Source organism: Dromaius novaehollandiae, chromosome 1 (assembly GCF_036370855.1).
Source record: "Dromaius novaehollandiae isolate bDroNov1 chromosome 1, bDroNov1.hap1, whole genome shotgun sequence".
Taxonomy (NCBI): Eukaryota; Metazoa; Chordata; class Aves; order Casuariiformes; family Dromaiidae; genus Dromaius; species Dromaius novaehollandiae.
Genome location: NC_088098.1, coordinates 12,938,066 through 12,958,551, shown reverse-complemented (window position 1 = coordinate 12,958,551; position 20,486 = coordinate 12,938,066). Strand labels below are relative to the sequence as shown.

At 42.0% G+C, this 20,486-nt stretch overlaps 2 protein-coding genes across 10 annotated transcripts in view; both read right to left on the bottom strand.

The window, feature by feature from the left end:
• The window catches only part of KIF21A (kinesin family member 21A), a 241,115-nt gene that overhangs the window by 204,101 nt on the left and 16,528 nt on the right, over positions 1-20,486 (bottom strand). The gene's annotated exons all lie outside the window — the stretch shown is intronic.
• Positions 7,431-20,486, bottom strand: part of SLC2A13 (solute carrier family 2 member 13) — a 168,267-nt gene continuing 155,211 nt past the window's right edge. Inside the window, exons 8-12 of one of the 2 annotated variants that reach the window (XM_064505975.1) lie at positions 15,401-15,522; positions 15,139-15,291; positions 13,847-13,975; positions 11,460-11,563; positions 7,431-8,186 (exon numbers count right to left, since the gene is read on the bottom strand). In XM_064505975.1, the coding sequence (XP_064362045.1) occupies positions 8,130-8,186; positions 11,460-11,563; positions 13,847-13,975; positions 15,139-15,291; positions 15,401-15,522 (565 nt within the window). In that variant the 3' untranslated portion in view covers positions 7,431-8,129. The remainder of the gene's footprint in view (positions 8,187-11,459; positions 11,564-13,846; positions 13,976-15,138; positions 15,292-15,400; positions 15,523-20,486) is intronic. The other variant, XM_064505980.1, reaches the window with a different exon arrangement.

Genomic DNA, 20,486 nt, shown 5'->3' with positions numbered 1-20,486 from the left:
CCTGTTCCTAAGGCCTGACATAAGCACATTTTCTTTTTTTGGGTTGCCACAATTTGCTGTCAAAGCAAGCTCCCTACCCATTTTCTTAGCTGAAACGACAGTGATCATCAGCCTCCCGGGGGGTATAATTTGTCTGACTAATACGTATGATTTGCTGAAAGCTCAGCCTTTATCAGGGTTTTGTAAAGGCCAGTTGTGCGCTCAGAGGTATGAAAGCTGCTCAGATGGTGCCACACTAACATCGCAATGCCCTCGCCAGCTGGACCAGGACGTTTCTGAGCCCTGCGTTTTCCCAGCAGTACAAGGGCCCTGTTAGGTACCTGCCAGCCTTTGCAGCAGCTCGTGCTGAGCGCCGAGCTCCCTCCTCGTGGCTGATCACACCCAAAATCGCTCAGTCTCCCCAGCTGCTGCCACATGCCATGGCACAGGTCAGTCAATGCCTCCAGCTAAAAGCTCCTGCACTGTATATTTTGTATTTGAGTTTCTGAGTTAGCTGGCAAATGTTGAATTACCCCATGGCCAGAAAGCTCTCCAGTGCCTGTGCTTAGACAGGTGTCAAAAAAGCAAGCTATTCTGATGTAAATTGGCATTAACTTAAACTAGAAGTTCTGCTCCCTAATTCTGCCAGAGTGAAACAGTTTCTGGTGTGTTTTTTTTTTTTAATTTTGGTTAGTTTTAGACTAAACTGAGCCACCCAAATTCGGACAAATGCAGCTGATCTGCTGAGCTGGCCTTTGAGCAGGGCAGAATCGCAGTCTGCTCCTGTGAAGCTGCAGGACCAAAACCTGAATATCAGAACCGCAAAAAGAGATCTGACAGCACCGTGAGGACCTATGTGGGCGGCTTTAAATGAAGTAAGACCTCTCTATTAAATTAGCTCCAATATAGCTACAATAATTTAGAGCCTTTCAGTAGATAACAACTTACTTCCCCGCACTGCACTTAAGCCACTATACAGAAGCCCTCAAATTCTTCCCAGCTGTAGCTAGATTTTTAGTCTAGATTGCACCATCCCCCAGTAAGGACTAAAATTATGCAGCCGAGCTCTAGGCACAAGTTATCTGACTGAGGGTATGTAAAAGTTGCAGATGTGTCTGTAATGTAATAATTTACCCCTAGGAATGTGTCAATCAAAGTACGTAATCATGTTGCAAGGCCTTTGGATGACAGTGTATAAAATCCAATAACCTCACTTTTTTTTTTTTTTTTTTTTTTTTTTTGCCTGTAATCACTAAATGGATCAGAAGAAAGAAAATTATCTTTGTAGTATGTGTACTAGCAATGATGATAAATAAGGCAGCGTGGCCTTTTTAGCCACTGGGTAAATTTTAAGGCACCTGCATAAGCAGAAACACTCCTTTTCATCCGTGTTAGTCTTCCTGGAAGTGTGACAAGCCTCCAGGGAGGTCACAGAAGTGTAGCGCGCTTTAACTGTGCTTGGTGAGACTCAATTATAATCTGAGTTTTCCTCAGGAAAAGGACAGACAGATATCTGTGATTAACCAAAAATGGGCGCTTTCTTTCAGCATTGGTGCTTGAACATTTCTTAATATAGATAGAAAGTGTCTTTATGAAAATGTTACCCTAGCTTTGGGCAGGAGCATTGCACATTTAAACGTGCAAGCTGGCACCCCTTCCTTCCTGTAAGATCAGCTCTAATTGCAGTGTCCTGCAAGGTAAGGACTCGGACAACGTTGTCTTGACAAACCCGGCAGAACTTTCCTCTCGGTTCTGTGTCAGGATGAAGCTGGGTACCGTTATACCCACAGCCGCTACGAACTTTGTAGAAATCTGTTTCATTTTCATGAAGGATTATCATTGTGGGAAATGAAAAGCTTAAGTCTTCGTACAACTGATTATTTCTCAGGTGGAAACTGTTTGTGAATTGGCTTTTTAAGGGTTTTAGCAGAGAGCTGATTTAGAAAGGATGAAGGTTCCTAGAAAAACATATTAACGCTCTGCAACCAGATTCTCATCTATCCCTGCAAAAGCAAATGCTCTTTCTGCTACTCTTCTTCAGGCTCTTCTCATTTGCAGCCTGTGATGGGTTGGAAACTGCAGTCCCGGGTATCTGCCATGCCCTTGGGTTTTGACAGCACCAGGCCTCCACACATGGCCTGGTGGAGCCTGAGGCGAGTCCAGTCTGTGCCTTTAACCGGATTTCAGGACACGCTGGGGAGCCACGTCTCGGCAGCCATGGGTGCTGCCAGCTACCCTAGGTGCTCCAGCAGCTCAGCGCACGCTCCTGGGATGCAGCTCCCGCAGGGACTCTGCTGCCTCTGTCACCCAGGACTTTCTGGGCCCTGAGGTGCCAGTTTCCTTCCACGGACCAAGGCAACACAACTGGCCACATTTACAGTTAGGGGAGATGAATCCTGCCTCCCCTCGACCACACTCATCCCTCAGGCAAGACATCCTCTGGATGTCTGCTGCTCGTCCCCACTGGGGGCCCTGAATTGAAGTGCACACCTCTGACTTTGCCACGCTTTTTGCTCCTGTTTTGGAGGAGCTACCTCGATCTTCCCTTTCCCTTTGCTCCGCCATGAAGCAGCAGTTGGGGAGAACAGTCCCCATTTCAGCCAGCTCACTGTGCTGATGACAACATTTTAATAGGTTTATTTAATATCGGGGATTGTCTTTGTTCTGGGTAATATTAGACATCAGTTGCCAATCCCAGATCAGGGTGGTGGTAAATGGCACTACTGAGAAAGACTACAAGCTGGGGGAAATGATCGTCAGTTGGGCCTGCTGACACAAAACACACCAAAATGCCGTCAGGTGCAAAGGGTGCACACTTAGGAGTGAGAAAGGCTAGGCGTGCTGGCAGAGCAAGGGCTCCCCCCCCCCCGCCCAAGCACCTCACCACCGCCTGTGGAGGGGTGGGTGCAGCCTGGGAATGGGGAGCCGGGCACGGGAATCAGGGGGTGATTCCCTCTCTGTATGTGGCCTTGAAAGATGAAGCAGCAGGCAGTGCAGTGTGGTACCCAGGAACTGTCCAAAAAAAAAAAAAAAGAAAAAAAAAAAAAGAACAAACCTACAAATACCCGAAGACTAGGAAAAAAAATGCCTTGTAGAGAGAGATTTAGGCCATTCAATCTGTTTTATTGAAAGGAGATCGAAAGGAAACTTGATTACTGCCTAGAGGAGGCATCACAGGGAGCGAACAGAGGCATTAACGGGCTCTGATCTGGCTCATCTAACGGCCCCTCCTGGCCTCTGGTGCTGTGAGGATCCGCAATAGCAACTTGTTCCTGTCATAACCCGGCTGCAGGCTGATCTGGGCATCTTTGCCCAGAACTGCACTGCCCATGGAAACATCCACTGTCCTCCTCAAGCCAACCAGAACCCCCTGACAAATGGAGACTGTGACACAAATGAGCGAATAACCGCTACGACTGGCCTGCCTAGGGATTTGAAACACTGGAAATACAGCAGGATAATGTATGTTTAGCCACTTTGACTAGCACGTGGCTCACTGCTAATATTTATATCCATTTCCAGAGGGTGACTGTACACAATACTTGTCACAGAATCACAGAGTGGTTGAGGTTGGAAGGGACGAGACCTCTGGAGATCATCTAGTCCAACCCCCCTGCTCAAGCAGGGTCACCTAGAGCACCTTGCCCAGGACCATGTCCAGACAGCTTTTGAATATCTCCAAGGAAGGAGACTCCGCAACCTCTCTGGGCAACCTGTGCCAGTGCTCTGTCACCCTCACAGTAAAGAAGTTTTTCCTCGTGTTCAGAGGGAACTGCCTGTGTTTCAGTTTGTGCCCACTGCCTCTCGTCCTACCCTTGGGCACCACTGAGCAGAGTCTGGCACCATCCTCTTTAAACTGTCCCTTCAGATACTTATACACATTGATAAGATTCCCCTGCCCTCAGAGGGGAAGAGGGTGATGGCAAACGAGCATCACTCATTTGCATGGTGAGAAATCCCTTCGCCGCTCTCACCTCGTGCCTAAACAGCGCTCACCCTAAAGGACCTCCTCCGGGAAGTGATGTTGCCACCTGGCTTCCTCGGGTGTTGTGATCTACTGCAGCCCTTGAGGAAATGCAATGGAAGTGTAAAATAAGTCGAAGCAACAAAAGTAAGTTTTTGTTAAATGTGTACATATAGCCATGGCCTTCTGCGCTCCTGGATTTACCTAGTGGCAAGAAAACCTTCCCTGCAGGTAGCAGGGCTGGCACCCATGAAACGACAAGGGAAATGCCTCTGGGAGCTACTGCATTTGTGCAGAGGCTGCTGTTGGTCCAGCTGAGGCGCTGCGTCAGCCGTGGGAGCCCGTCTGGCCTCCCACGTCCGCCTCCCTCCGCCTGGGCCGGCTTGACTTGTCTCCTGGGACTGTACGGATCTCCCAGAGCTGCCGTGTGTCTGAGCTCACCACGCTCCTACCTGGCTAACCCCTCCTCATACTTTATATCCTGCTTCCTTCCTCAGAGACCATTAGGGATTTGCCCTTGTTTCCTTGGCAACCTGATCCAATTTCAGAGTTTCACATACCATCCTCATTATGAAGTTTAGCTAATCCAGCCCTCCCTGCACTCAGTCTGCTTGTGCATCTCTAACCATCTCGCTGATGTGTCCTGAAATCCTCATGGCTCCTTCGCACGGGGACCTTCCCCCACCTGCTCCATCCCCCTTTCACCATCTTTGATGAAATTTAAGCAAGTGCATAACCTCCTTCTTCAACAGGAATGGCCACGTGGTTCACTGCTTTGTTGAAATGGAGCCTTAATTTTTCCTTCTTGCATCTCAGGCCTGGAACAGCCTCTTTCTTCCGCGCGCATAACACACACACAAGCACGCACCCAACACGCTCTCCTGCTTCACCGGCAAATACACTCCCAAGCAGAGCCTGCACGCTGGCATTGCTTAAACCTCTGCAGGGAGAGCAGGAACCGTGCTGTAGATTGTGGTTTCTTTAGGCCATGTGCAACTCCTGCATACTCGTATGGCTCTATTTATTCAGCATGATCCTTTTCTAAAGAATAATCCGCAGAGTAGAGCTTGTTTAGACATTTTTCATCTCCACGGTTCTTTTTCATGTTGTGATAAAACACACCTAAGCCCATCCCTGTGTGGTGATGCTCTTAACTAACTCATTGTAGAACTGTGTACAGACTGTTTTGAATGTATGTTACTCTTTCTGGACTCATAAAATATACATCTCACTGATCCAGAAAAGACACCCTGCTTTTTTTCCAGCATTATGAATTCTCTTAGCACTCTCATGGGATATGAAAGTACCAAGAAATCAGAATGTGCTAGCTAAGGCAAAGGTCTGACTCGTGCAAAAAACAGGTGGGTATTTACATCCTCCCGAAACCCAGACCTGAAGATCTCCTAGAAAATACTTCAGCTGAACAAAACCCCTTCCTCCTTAGTTTTCAAAGGAGATTTGTTGCCTTCTGTCAAGATCAAGATGCAGAAAATATATCCAGTAGTACGGCAGTTAACCCTCAAAAAGGCAAAAGCTTTCCAAATGTCAGCTCGGTGCAGAGCTTCTCTATTAATTACATGCACGTGCGGGTCTACCAGACAGATGAGGTACGTTAACCATACAGGTGAAATCCTGCCCTGGAGACCAGATAATAAACAGCTACAATGCGACTGGGGAAACTGCTTGTGGAAAATGTGCGTGAGTGTTTCCCCATGGCTTTCATATGGTTGCTTGGTGGGTTGAATAGGTTAATTTATCTGTTAGCATAGGGGTTGAGATGTCATTCATTTTGATTCAAGTGAATATGCTGGAGGTGCAACTGCAGAAGGGAAGAACTGGAGCAGGTTCTTCTGGAGAGCTCTCTGCGGGGCAAAGAGGCTGGTGGGAGGGATGTGTTTCAGCGGGTAATTACTGACAAGTCTCTTAAAACACCTCAGCGCGACACAGGAGGAGGCCACTGCGATCAGAGAAAGAAGATTTTTTTTTCAGTTACCTTTAACTTCTGCTGCTACTTCCTACAAACTAGAAAACTGCAGAGAGAAAGCATCTCGTGCCATGCGCAAAGGCCGCACAGCACTGTGGACACCTTTGGCTCAAATGCAGCATTGCCCAGCATTGATGCCTGTGGGTGTTATCTTGAAAATGCTCACGCATCTTTCACAGAAGATTTGGGAGCAAGTACTCCTGCCTGCAATTTAGTTCTGCAGATGTCAGAAGCCATTCAACAGATACATCCATCAGTAATTGTTTTGTGATAGCAGTTGGAGCAGAGAGGAATGGGAGAAAGCAAAACCATGGACTGCTTGACAGTAGAGTCACCAGCCTTTCATTACTCCTCAAGGCTGTTGTGTGGTTTTGGTGACAAGCAATCTAAACAGCAGCCATTCATCACCTTTATAAGCACTATCAACAAGAAGCCTAAAAAGCATAACCTGTCAGTGCAGAATGATTGCCTCCTCCATGTCCTCCGAGAGAGAAGCCTCGTCACAGACACGGGCCTGCTGGCCACTCTCTCGGTGCCAGCATCCCTCCCATTAGCTGCACAGCCATAGCAGGCTGGGACCTCTCCATCTCCCAGACCAAAAGGCGTTGTCGGATGTGATTCTGGATCTCACAATGTTTTGATATCTGTACATGCAGTAGGTGGATGGAAGAGGGAGGAGCAGGAGGAGCAGGAGCAACTTCCCCTCAAGCTAGAGGGTCTCCAGAAGCCATGCTTTCCCAGCTGGCAGGAGAGCAGGACAGGACAGGACAGGACAGCATTACTGCTGTCAGGGGTGCGCATGTGGTATGCATGTGCGCACGCACTCACCTCCCTGCCTGTGGGGAAGGCTCAAATCTCCTGTAACACTAACCACTGTAACCGGTCCGTGTCTGGGTCAGAGAGAATGAAAATCCACAGGCTGAGGTCGGGACCATTGGCAATCTAAGAGCAGAGCTCACCACGCTGACCCAGGCACAGCGCTAGAGTTCATTATAACTGAAATACTTTGATCATCTGCGATTTTTAAAGAGCACAGGAGTCTTTTCACAGGAAAAAGTGTATAAACTCCATTTCCTTGGTCATACCTCACCTTTGGTACTTAAATTGTCCCTCCCTCCATGTGAGCTGTAATTACAGCCAGAGTGACTCTCTTACACTCCTCCTGTCCAAATAAAAGGCAGTGTAAGAGATGCAATAGGGAAGCAGGGAAGAAGTGCTGCATGCTCTTGCGGAAAGGACAGCCTTTTAGGACTGCACAGCTGTATTCAATTCTCTAATTAAATCCTCTAAGAATGAAGGGAAAATTGTCAGTCTTTAAAGGACTGCCATCATCACAAAGCCACTCTCTGGGTTGAAACATACTATTTAAGACCATTCTTCTCATTTATTTCTTGCCCACAAAATGCCATTTTAGCCCTATTTTAGCTCATTTTGCTGGGCAACGAGATTTTCCAACTCTAAAGGGCGACCCGAGCACCAGAACAAATAAAAGCCTGAGAAAGATTCTGTAATTAACTATCTGACCTTTTATTTTGTTCATTTACACTTCTGGCACTGACAATTCTTTGAAGATATTTTTATGTAAAGACCAAACTTCGGTAAAGCAATCAGAACAGAAGTTAATTAAATAATTTTACATCACTTAACTTTCAGAAAATGTACAACACTTTCATACATTATAGGCTTGACTGGCTGCAAAAGGAAATGGCACATGTTTGACATTGTTAAGAAACTTGAACAGACAATTTGACAATTGGTTTTGCCAAAACCTGCTTTGTGCTAAATAATGTAACATGCATCCAGGGATTAGAGTATGCCTCATGGCTCCATATGCACGTTATTATCAAAAACAAAAGTACTGGTACAAATTTGGTCTCCAATAATGTTTCAAATATTCTGAACAGAATTTATCCCAGGAAGATCCAGTTAGAGATTTTGTAGGGGTGAGAGATTCCAGACGAAAAGTTGATGCATGACCAGTGCCAATTCCCAACTATGCCCTGATCCAGCAGGACACTCAAGCACATAAAGAATTTCAAGCATGTGAATAATCGTATTGAGTTCATGGGGACTATTCAGATGCTTAAAATTGAACAGATGACAGGTATGCACTAGGCAGAGCCTGCGATGTGAGTCAGAGCAGGCATCCCGGTACCATGGAGCCGTGTCATTTTGCACCTGCTCAGGATCCGTCCCATAAAATTAAGCTTCTCCTGAAGAAGTCACAATGATGCTTATACATTCAGTCCCCTGCAAGGTCTGTGGAAAGTTTAAGGCAGTAAGAGAAATTTGCCTTTATTTTAACACTTCATAAACTGATGTTTCATTTACAAGCAAATGCAAGTTATGAATAATTATCGCTAATCAGTGCTCACCTTAGTATTTATATAAATATGATGAAAGGTCAAACCAAATTTCAAAAAATTATATCCAAATGAAACTGAGGGGTGTAACTGAACCATAGTTTAAGCTTTATAATTACGCATGCCAAGTCATTCAAATGTAACATACTCTTTCAGTGCAATGCAAAAAAGGGGGGATTTAGATGAAATCTGGATTCTTGAGGCCTGATTCTGGTCTAACTTACACTGGTGTAAATGAGCTCTATTGAAGCTGACAAGTGAACATCTTTGAGAAAAGGTGTGAGATTAAAAACATGCCATTGGCTCACACTAACAGGTCATTGTGGATAAAGTATATTCTCATATACAGAACTCTGGAACACCATTAACACCCATTTACAAAACACTACAGTAATGATTATTGGCACATAAAAAACTCCTTCTCTATATGAAAACATACACAAAATAGATAAGAACTGCCATTTTCTCAGACTTTTAAAATCTATATATAGTTGCCTTTAAGGAGTTTTACCCCCAGTATCACAAACGACAATATTTCTTTAACAATGTTCACCTAGATTTTACTGTGCTGACATTTTTAACACTGCCACAACCTAGACCACTTTGTGGATTATGCTTAACTGTACTGTACACAAGGCGATGAAGATTGATAGAAAACCACTAAGATTTTTGCACAAAAAATGTGACTTCTTAAAATCCAGAGAACAATTCAGTCACTTTATAGGCAGCAGCTACATGTAAGCTGTAAATGTTACCCGCAATAAAAACACATTTTGCCATAAAGCACATATTGTGGGATTATCTGCTTCTGGCCTGGTACACAAAGCTCTATTTTCTTCCCAATACAGAGGAATGGGTTTTGGTTAGCCTGACTCTCTCAAAAAAAGTGCACAAATACCTTACTCTTTAAAGTGCTTAGCAGAACTTTGTCTTCTCTCTTATTTCTATTCTAAGATCTCTATGTACTATGTTCTTGTTTAGTAATGTTTGGCTAGCAAAGCCTCCCATACAAGTAAAATTTCAAGATGACCATGTTAGAAGATTGCTAAAGCTGAGTAGAAAGTTGGATATAAAGCTGAGAAGTACAAGGTCTATTACCCCTTGTGGGCTTTGGGGTTGCATCCAAGACCCCCATATCCAAAGGACAGACCCCCGCTCAGTGCCAGGAGTCTTGTAACAGCCCCTGAAAATCAAAACTTCTCTCCAGCAACCAACCCAAGGGACTAAGAAGGGCAAAAGAGATTTCAGAGAAGAAAAAACATACTAGCTTTCCGAACTCGGTTGCCATGTTCTCACCTCCAAGAGGTCGTGGGAGTGGAGCGCTCGCGCTCTTCCTACCACTTGTCCCTCCCGGGATCACCACACTGCATGGCCGTGTCCCCAACAGCCCTGCCGGTCTCTTCCCACTCCTGCTCCTCGCAGCAGGACTGGGCAGTGCCGCAGCCCCGTGGTGGGATCTGGCAGCTGGCCCGGCCCCATCGCCGCTGCTGCCAGCCCCTGGGCACCCACATGGTGGGAGAAGCGAGAGACAACTCCTCTCCTCTGCCGGCGGCTGCCCCAGCCGGCGTGCGACTTGGTGGGATTCACGATGTGACATCTTTGCTCTTCAGCCCTCCCACCACTAAACTCCCTCGCAAGTGAAATGCTGCATTTTCCAGCTCATTCACAAATAAGTCAGCACTAGAACAATGTTCCTCACGACATACCTTGCTCTTGCTACAAAATTTCTGACGCGGCTGTCACTGCAACTCACCGGGTGGCAATGTCTAGGAGAATGACCTAACACCCACGCGTAGCAGCTGAACTTCACTTCTCAAAACGAGTCCTATGGGCTTACTCCGTTTTTATTTTCAAAATAGGTTTGTTACTGTTTTTAAAAACTGATTTTGATCAACAATTTACAAGGGGAAGAAACAAGTTGCAAATTACCTCAAAAAAAAATCTTTACAATTTCAAAATGGTTAACAAACTACTATAAGTGAATTAAATTAAAAAGATTAAAAATACATCAGGAATTGTTTCCTTTATGCTTGCTCTTAGACCAAAATATTTAAAGCATCAGATGTATTAAAATACATCACATCGTGGTATATAATCAATATGCAATTCATGCAAAACTATACAACCAGTTCTATTAGCATTCCTGATGCACAGCATACCTGAATTAAGCGTGCAGGCCTTGTGAAGAAACTATTTCACATCTTCTGCAGAAAGCTCTTAATAAAACAATGTTGTGCTTAAACACACTATTTATGCTACTTTATAAATTAAAACTCTGTCATAAGAAATTATTCAGCTACATTGTACTTTTATCCTTTGATCTGGAATGTTAATAAGTCTACCCTTAGCAAAATCTCTTAAAACTTAAAATATGCACAAATATAAAAAATCTGTTGCAAAATAGAAACATTTATTTAATTTTCTTCATACATTATAAATGTTCACAGATTCTAAAAATAAAACCCTAATTGCGTAAGATTAATTTCAAGTATTTATTTGATCTCATTTTTATTATACATAATGCTTGGTACTAGGTTCGGTATTTCTAAGGTATAGAATGTTATCTTTGTATAAAGCAACCCTAAAAGGAAGACTTAAGCCCAACTTTTTGGGGGTGGGAAGGGGGGAGTGACAATAAAGCTGATATATTTTGCACCCTCCTTACCAGTGGCAATCATGAATAAAATGCACATGTTTTAATCGCCTTGCCTAAAAAAAAAAGGGCATGGGATGCAAAACTTCAGAAAATCGCTTCAGCAAGATCCAACTGTGGTGTCAGAGGTTAGCCTGGGACTGACCACAACTGAACGTCACTTTTGAGAACATCCGCAAAACAATGCTGGCAAAGAAAGATGGTCTTCGGTTGTTAAAGAGCCCCAGCACTGCCTGCAAAAAAAAAAAAGACGCTGATCCTGACAGAGCGATCTTTATCGTGCCTTTGCTTTGGTTATGCCAAATAAAAGCAACGGTCTCCTCTAACTGTGGACCTAAGTGCAACAGAGCGATAGCGAAGCACTGCAGCCCGCCTGAGCAGGGACACTCGTGCAGGCTTAGGCCTGGCTCTGGAAAACCACACCAATGGGGGAGGTAGGCAGGCGTGACGGCGAGCAGGGGCTGCTGCTGAGGGGGATCAGAGTCGCAGCCCCCGTTCAGAAAAGCCAGTAAATACCTGCTTCAATCTGTCCCTGTGTTGGGTACCAAGTAAGCACAGGTTGGATGTGAAACACCGGTTCCTGCACTGTTCTGGATACTGAAACTCTTCTGAATAAGGTCCTGAAAGACAGATTTTTTTCAGCTGCAAGAAGAAACCTCCATACTCTTAAAACTATCTTGTTCTTGTCTGTGACAAGTATCTCTTTTTCTCACGTAAGGTATTGCACCTTTGGTGAAGGCTTCAAAGAGGTTACAGCCTAACAGAGACATTCTGCAGTGGGTATATTTGTATATGGTTTTGGAGACCTGAACATTTTCAACAGCTGGTGCTTACGAGCATAAAAATATTGTGCGCTTAAAGGAGAAGAAAGATCTAAGGCCTGAGAATCCAGCTCTCTCGCTGCGCCAGGAAATGCTCCGGGTCCACCGTTCACCATGATTCATTTAAAATTCCCTCTGTCTGCTATGCTTTCCCCTTTTATTTCCAGTTAAATTACAGAGGGATGTTTTAAAATGTTTCTTTTAAAAAATATTTCTTTGATTAATCAAGTAAAGAAGAAAATGACCCAAAATACACCCCAATCACTGAAGTTCAATAATTAAAGAGAGTAAGAAAACCCCCTGTATAGCATAATGTCAGACCTCCATCAGATTTCATCATTCCAACAACAAAAAATCCATATATTATCCAACAAAAATAATTTAGTAACAAATGTCCAGTCTTATTTTGATAGTACTCTTACATTCAAAATATTTTTCAACCCAAGAAAAGCCCACCAAATTTATCTATAAAAGCTAATGAACCCAACAATTTCTTTAATCTTTACACAATGAAAATAAATGTATTTTTACCACATAAATGGGGAACAGACAAAGGCAGAGGGGGTTTTCCACATTCTTTCATGAAGCAAATATTTCAAAGATAAGAGTTTGAACTTCTGATGCTTTCAAACTCATACCTCTGAAGAATTAAAGCAGTGAGGCCAGGGCAAGGAAAAAAAACCAATATTTTTACATAGCTGCATAAAATTCAATTTGCCAAGGCAAGTAATCATGGCAGGTGAACAAATACCATAAATATTTCATTACCATGCTAAAGGCAGCCAACTTGATTTTTGTGCCTGACATTTTCTTGACAATTTTGCAATGCTTCAATAAGGCAATTAATATGAGATGGAGGCTTCTGTCCATTGCTAATGTTTTTGTTTAGATCCAGTAAGACACTGGTTGACTAAGGGCATCTGAAGGAAAAATTTGCTGGGATTCATTTACTTGGCACATATAAACTGAAGGCAATATGATTATTTGTGAGCAAAGGGCACAAGAGGGGTGATCAGTGTTCACTTAGCAGCACAACATCTTTCCTCTCCTTTTACTTCTTTACTTCATCTTACTCATGATATTTTGTGTTCAAAACTAGGCACACACCCAGATGCTCACATGCAAAAAAGGACAACAAAAATGATTCATTTCGAACTAAGTGAAGCCTCTGTTTTGTACTTAGCAATAGATACCAGTTCATTTGCACATGTGATCACATACTTAGCTCTGTTCTACTGCTATCAGGAAGTTATTTTTGGCAGTTTATTTGACAGATACCAACTACTGATTGTAGTGTATACTCAAAGAGCAGCAGTGGCTGGATAACCCAGCATAACACAGGCTTAACGCCACCCTAGTGAAACACCACACAGGTGAGTATGGCTCTCTACTCATCATCACACATAACAGAAGTGAAATTCTATTAGGGTAAATGAGGGAAATGTTCCCTCTGATACATAGAGCATATATTGGTATTTTCAAGCTCAGTTAATCCTTTTAAATGATTACCCTTTCAGCAGCTTATGCATTCATCAGTTTTTGTACTACATAGCAGAACCTTATGCTAGGCTGCTAGGGAATGGGCATCAGACAGATCTCAGCTGCTTTCTGATTAGTTATTGTATTATTTTAACTTTCGTCAGTGTTGAAGATAAGGATAACCACTAATCATCTCAGAGAGCTTTCTATATTCATTTGGTACAGTGCACTGTACTGAATATCTTGGGATGGTGCAGTATTCCACACGCTTGATTAATTCATATAATCATGGAATTTGATCTTTTTTGGAAGCCATTACTTTTAGTTTTCAAGAAAATACTAGCATGTCGAATTACCTCCCAAATGGAGCATTTTTGAATATGAAGGCATTTTTAACTAGACTGTTGAAAGGAGAACCAGACCAGAAGCAGGGCAGTGAGGTCATCAAAGAGCTGCTCTTCCCCCAGAAGGCTTTTAAATGATTAAATACATCAGCAGCTGAAAATTATTCCACATCAGAAGCATCATTGTCAGAAAGATGGTAATTACTTCCCTTCACCCGAATATACTCAATATACCTCCCTTCATCAGAATCTGACATACCACATGTACATAGCCTGCTTTCAAACAAAGATTCAATTTCCTCTAGTTTTTTCCCTTTAGTCTCAGGAAGGCAGCCATAGATGAAAACGAGTCCCAGGCCAGCAAACCCTGCATAGAGGAAGAATGCTCCTGCAATAGAAAAGAATGTGCAGGTTACATAACTTTCCATCCTTTCTTCTGTGACAGAACAAAGGAATGACAAAAGCAGGAGGCTGCTTTTACAAAAGTCCTTTGATACCTGTAAAAATCTCTATCATCTGTATCATCAAAACAACGAACAATTTGACTACGGATGCAGGGGGAAGACTGCTTTATTACATCTCTTGGTAATAGAGCAAATTAACAAAAGCAATTTCACTTAACACAGAAGCTAATACAGATCCTTTTTTGGCAAGTTAAAATAAACAGCAATTAAATCATTGCATACCCACTAAAAAGACAGGTATGAACAGCAAGAACTTTCATCATTTATCTTAACAGCAAAGGACACACTGAGACGATCCTCAAAATGAGAACTTTGGAAAAAAAGAAATAATCAGGAGTAAAATAATGCTTGTGACTCCCACACCTAATTATTATGTAAAATTCCTCTGCAAAGAAAATCAGCACTGAGATTAAGCCTGTTCTCCCCATCACCCAGTTTAATTGCAGACACAGGGAAGGTCCCAGGGGACCAACACATATTTACCTACCGTTAGTTTCTAGACTGATGACTCAAAGAAATTGACTGGCGTGGCTGAAGAGTGTTTCAAGGGCTCCATGCTAGTACTGACATGAAGGTCACAACAACTCAGTATCAGTTTAATGTAATTTAGATGACTTCTACTGGAGTGGCTGAGCAGTAATCTGACAATCTCTCCACAGGCTCCAGAAGACAGGACTTAATCAACAGCTGGGAGCAGGGCAGTAGCATCTCAAAGTACAGAGCTATTTCTGCAGAACATCTGATAATGGCCTCAGATGCCATTACAAGATCGAAATTTGCGGACACTGTACTTTTAAGTGGAAATTGGCATATTTCACTAAGTTAAAAGGTGTTTTCAGTTTCCATGTTTTCATCAACTGTCTAGATTCTCTTCTAAGGACAGAAAGAAATATTTCTTATGAAAACAGGATCAAACTCTATGATCCAGGCAGGTCACATCAGGTCTCTAGTCCTACTACACTATGTCTGAGATCTTCACATTTACAGCTAGAATTTCATAGTGCAAAACAATTAAGAGGCCCATATTCTAAAGAAAATCTATGCATCAATGATAGCACTGCACACATGGAGACAAAATATTTCTTACCATAGTATGTAAGATATTCGGCTGTATGCAGAAATGTCAGTGACACGAGCACATTGAAAATCCAGTTCACTCCGGATGAACATGCATTTCCTGTACTTCTCGCCCAAAGTGGGTAAATTTCAGAATTGACGGTCCAGGGCATAGGGCCCATCCCTAAAAATTAGAAAAAAGATCCATCTCAGTTTAACACATAGCGTCACCACTCAACATTTTAGCTTTACAAGGTTTTAAACTTACTCTGTGAAAACAAACATTTGCTTACCAGGTGCAAAGAAAACCAAGTATAAAATAAGGCCCAGAAGTGCTGTCCAAGAGTATGGAGTGGGGCAGAAATTGTATGCCCAAAATAAATCTTCCTTTTTGAATACAGTTTCATTTGAACACCTGGAAAATAACCATAAAAATTAATATTAAAGAATTTTTAGGAAAATGGGTGATATCTGCATATAGTACTTAATGTCTTATCAAAAGCTGACAAATGTAACATCAAGATGAAAGAAATGCATCCCTGTTAATTTATCAAGATCATTTGAGCTGAGTCCTACCTTCAGAGGTGTGCTTTACAAATAACATTGTGTTTGACTGTATGGCCTTAGGAACAGTAATCAGTAAAACATCTCCGAATTTAAACACTTGGCTTGTACCAACGGATCTCCTTCAAATGAATAGTCTTTACTATACATGAGCAATCTTACCAAAACTGGTGAGACCATTCACATGAATATTACACAGTGGAATAAGAGCTGCAGCAGCAGGACCTCGACGTAAAGATGCTGCAACCAAGAAGCATTTAGGTCAAATGGAAGTTAGTCCTGAATTCACTGATGAACTACATGCTGCAGACTTGGGGCATAACCAGTATAGCTCATGGAGTGTGCCAAAGTCAAGTGAAGTTATCAGATAAGGAGGAGTATATTTTTTCTTCACAGTGGAATAACTTAGAAGAAGGCAGCATTTCTAACTAGACAGTAAAGAGAAGAAGACAACCAGAGCTAAACCCTCTCTGAGCTAGTAGATGAAAGAGTGATTTTATTCCAAGAACTATGCAGAAATTACATTATAATGTATTTTAAATGCATACTGGCAACTTATTTTTGTAATAAATCTTATTTTTGAAAATTAGCATTTGTGTAAAGGGACAACAGATCATGACTGTAACTACAGTAACATTTCAGCTGCAACAACCTCAGCTGCTACAGGTGAAAATACGAGTACTTTCGGGAGAAAAGACACCAAGACCATGAGTTTTAGGTAGAAGCCACCCTTTCATATGCAATGTTATTTATTTGAAGAGAAGAAAACATATCTGTCTGGCTTACGATTTCCAGATTAGCTGAGCACTTATGTGAAGAATATGATCCTCTTTTGTCACATGGTAGGAAAAAGAGAATGAACAGGCCTAAAATGGGTGATAAATCACAGCCGGGCAACAAATAGTGGGATGGCAGAGCGACAGACACCTACCAACAGGCCTACTATCACTACGAAACTTGACTTTCAAAAGCAAATTCCAACAACACAACTTTTCTCCTCTGACTTTTCTGTTAGGAAACAGCCAGCCAACCCCAGGCTGGTAATGAGAGAGGCAGAGATGGAGAGAATCAGAGCAATGGGAGCTAGTGCTCCTCTCTGGGGGGAGCTGAGCTCTCTATGGGCTCTCCACAAAGCAGTCAGCGCCAGCTTGCACCCCTCCATGCTGCTGGGGCCCTACCTTTCCTTGCTCAGGCAGAAAACCTATCTCACTCAGTCCATATGGATTCACTTTCAGTCCTGAGGGGAAAAAAACTGTTTCAGCTGAACATTCACCTAAAAGAAATGTCCCTGCACTCTCAGATACAACAGGCTTCTGGCTCCAGCTGCTACCTGGCCATGCAGAGATTCAGGAATCGAAGACACCAACAGCTTCCAATCTGATAAGGAATTTTCTCCTTCTTTCAGCCAGAACGGCTACTGCCATCCCTGCCGTTTCTCCATCTTGCTTCTAAATATCACTCCAGGTTCCTTCTTATGTCACTTTGCTCTTTTGTGGCTTAGCTCAGGATCACCTTTGACAGCTAGACATGGATCAGTCCTTATTAGTGTCCACCCTGACCGACTTCCACAGTGCTTTACATACTCTTCTGTGCATATGGTTAATCAGATTTGACCTTTGTCACAAGTGCAGTATTTATGGCAGACTGAACGGTACAGGAAAACTATTCTTTGCTCAAACCTGCAATTCCTTACATGTTAAGGAAATGGTGCTTGAAAAATTAATTTCTCAACACCTGGTGATCACATAGCCCTCTTGCATTCACCTCCGCATAGCCATTTGCTTTGCATTTCATTGCTGTGAGATCACAGGATTGCTCGGCATCACACGCTTTTTACAATTGCCCATTTGCTTCTTTTGCTGTTACTCTAATTTCATTTGCAGGTGTTTGGTCATGAATACAAGCTGATTATCATTTTAAAATGTCTTCATGCTGAAATTGGTTTCTCCATTCTGTCCAAGCCGGATTGGCAGCTCCCTCAGAGAGGAGCCTAATGCTTTCTCTCAAATTTTACAGTAAATAAAGATGTACTCAGTTTATTATCTTGTATCCATCTCTGTCAGCACAAACCAACCTGCTGATTCATACAGACACAACCACTAGGAGATCTGGATGTTTCTTTCCCCTACCAGCTCTCCCCAGATGTGTCCTACTATCAACAGAGTGGAACACAGACTATGTGAGGGAAAAACAGATGTCTCGAAAGCCTCCTGTTGCTGGAGCCACTGATCTGTTCTCGGCTGTCTGTCAGGAACTGAGACAAAATTCTGCTGCAAGAAAGCAGATTTGCCACACTGAAACGGGAATAGCATCAGAGACCAGACTCAACAGAAACCTTGCAGGAATGAACTTCTGTGCTTTGCTTACCCTTCTGTAGTAAAACAGCGTGGTACACAGAAGAAAAGCAAAGACATCTGCATTTGCTGGAGTCTTGTAGTTCTGGATACACACAAAAATAATGCTCCAAGACTACGTGTCTAGATATTTATTCAAGCATGGTTTCTGTACCAATTCTACTGCTATTCTCCTAATTTTACACAATCTATTATTTTGCTAAAGAATATATTAGTAAGTACTGTATAATACACTACCTAATACTAAAATTCTGAGTTTGGTCCTGCGTGAAGGGAATAACTATGCTTGGAAAGCATATGAGCAGCTACTGATCTCTTCTTCAGAAGTTGAAATACACAAAGAAAATCCCATGTAAGTAGCTTCTAAGTCAAATCATGTAGTCAAGTACCAGTACAAAGAGACTGTAAATAAGAATGTGCCAGATAATTGTCATATTAGTATAAACTGCAAAGAAGTACTGCATCATTTCCTCTGAAATTACTGCCAAAGTAAAAACATAATAGTATTACATTAAAAACCTTTAACATGAATTTCTTTCATTATACATTTTCAACAGGTAATTTATGAAGCACTTTTGTTCTAAATAATGAAAACCAAACCTTCTCAACAGGAGTCACTTTTAACAGCTGATGTGATGAATTCTGCTGACTGGAAACATATCAGAAGAGCAGTACATTTCTACGTTATGTGTTTTATATATTTCGTTTCACCATCACAGAATCCATCGTTTATCTGATTATAGTCTATAGCTCAGAAGACCTAAAGCTCTGCTCCCCACCTCCTTAAATTACCTTTTATAGCACATTTCAGAAAAATAAGAGAAAAAAGGGCTGTTGCACATTGTCTAAATGTTATTGTTAACAACAGGAGGATGAAATAGGATAAGACCTTTTCCTTAATAATCAACCTAAATTTTTCCTAATACTGGAGCCAATTTGGCTGTAGAACAATTTTCAAGTGCAATACTGGAAACCACAAACCAGATCAATCATTAGGCAGTACATAGCAAACACCACAGCACAGCACAGGAAAGAGACCCAGCTGATTTTCTTCTCAAATTTCCGTTAATTTTTGCTTTGCTGTAGAGTGAGGAATGTGTGGCTCTGAAGATATGGCTGTTGTGGGAATTTAATGTTTCATTCTGAACAGTTCATATATTTTTAATATGAAACCTGCTGGCTTCTCATTGTCATTTAAGCCCTTCAGAAGCATCTTAAATGGATTCAAATGAAAAATGCTAAAAGGTCAAAACTCAAATCAAATCAGTCTAAGGAAATAAATTACTTTTAAAGAAAATCACTAATCTTATCATTCATGTCCTTAATACGCTTGTTAGAACATGCATATCTCAAAATTATGTCTTCTGCTCTGAGAGCAAATTTAACACCAGGTTCTGCTGGTACACAAAGATTTTACGCCTAATTCACAGTCTCACCGATCCCCTATTTCTTTTTTCTAACAAGGGTAAAACTACTTAAGGACTGTTATTATGCCAAACTTCTGTGCCTGGGTTACAAAGATGATGATTTTAAAATAATCTCCGTGTGTAAATTGCTGGCTTTTAGCTCATGCAAATCAAACTGAAAATATAAATGTATGCAAAGCTTATTGAGTCAACTTTTTCCCTACAAGTATGGTCACTATAAGGACAGAGGACCAAGCACAGCAGATGAGCAGTAGTTGCTGCTTGGACTAAGGAAAGTTTTTGTGGAAGATGCTTGGGAACACCTAAAATTATTTATCCACGAGCAATTACTAGTCTGATAGAAGAATCTGTTCCTTGATTTTGGGATTAGTTTGCACAATTTAAGGTCCTCTTTTTCTGATAAAAATACTTTATTTTCTATTGTGGTGCTATGTCACAATCTATTTCAGTGGTCTGAACCAACTCTCTTTAAATTACTTAAAGGACAGAATTTAGCAAGGTATCAGTTTAGCTGGCTAATAATTCAGCGATAGTCAGACATGTAACTAAAGAGAACTTAGGCGACTGCGTCTATCCTGTCCATCAAGTGAAATGCATTCAAAACCTTTACACATCATCAATGACAGAAGAGTCATCGATATGCTAAGAAATCTTATTCTGCCTGAAGCACAAGGACACACAACTTAAGTGTTCAGAGTGCTTAGGCTGGAAACTCACAGCATTACACTAAACATACTGGTTTGCCTTATTGCATTGTCTATTTTTCATCAACATTTCTCAGGGACAGAAAGGCTCCTCTCCCTGTCCAATTTTTTCTACTCATTTGAGTAAGCCACACTCACAATATTAACCATGCACATCAGACACAATCACATTGTTCTTGATATTTGCTCTCCAAACATTCTTTTCCTGCTATAATTTCAAAATTCACTTCTTCTCTCAGCAGTTCAATAACAGTTACTTGAAATCCCTCTATTCCTTCCTACTCCTAAGAAAAAACAGTGCCTACTCCTCGGCAGTCATCAATCTCTTAT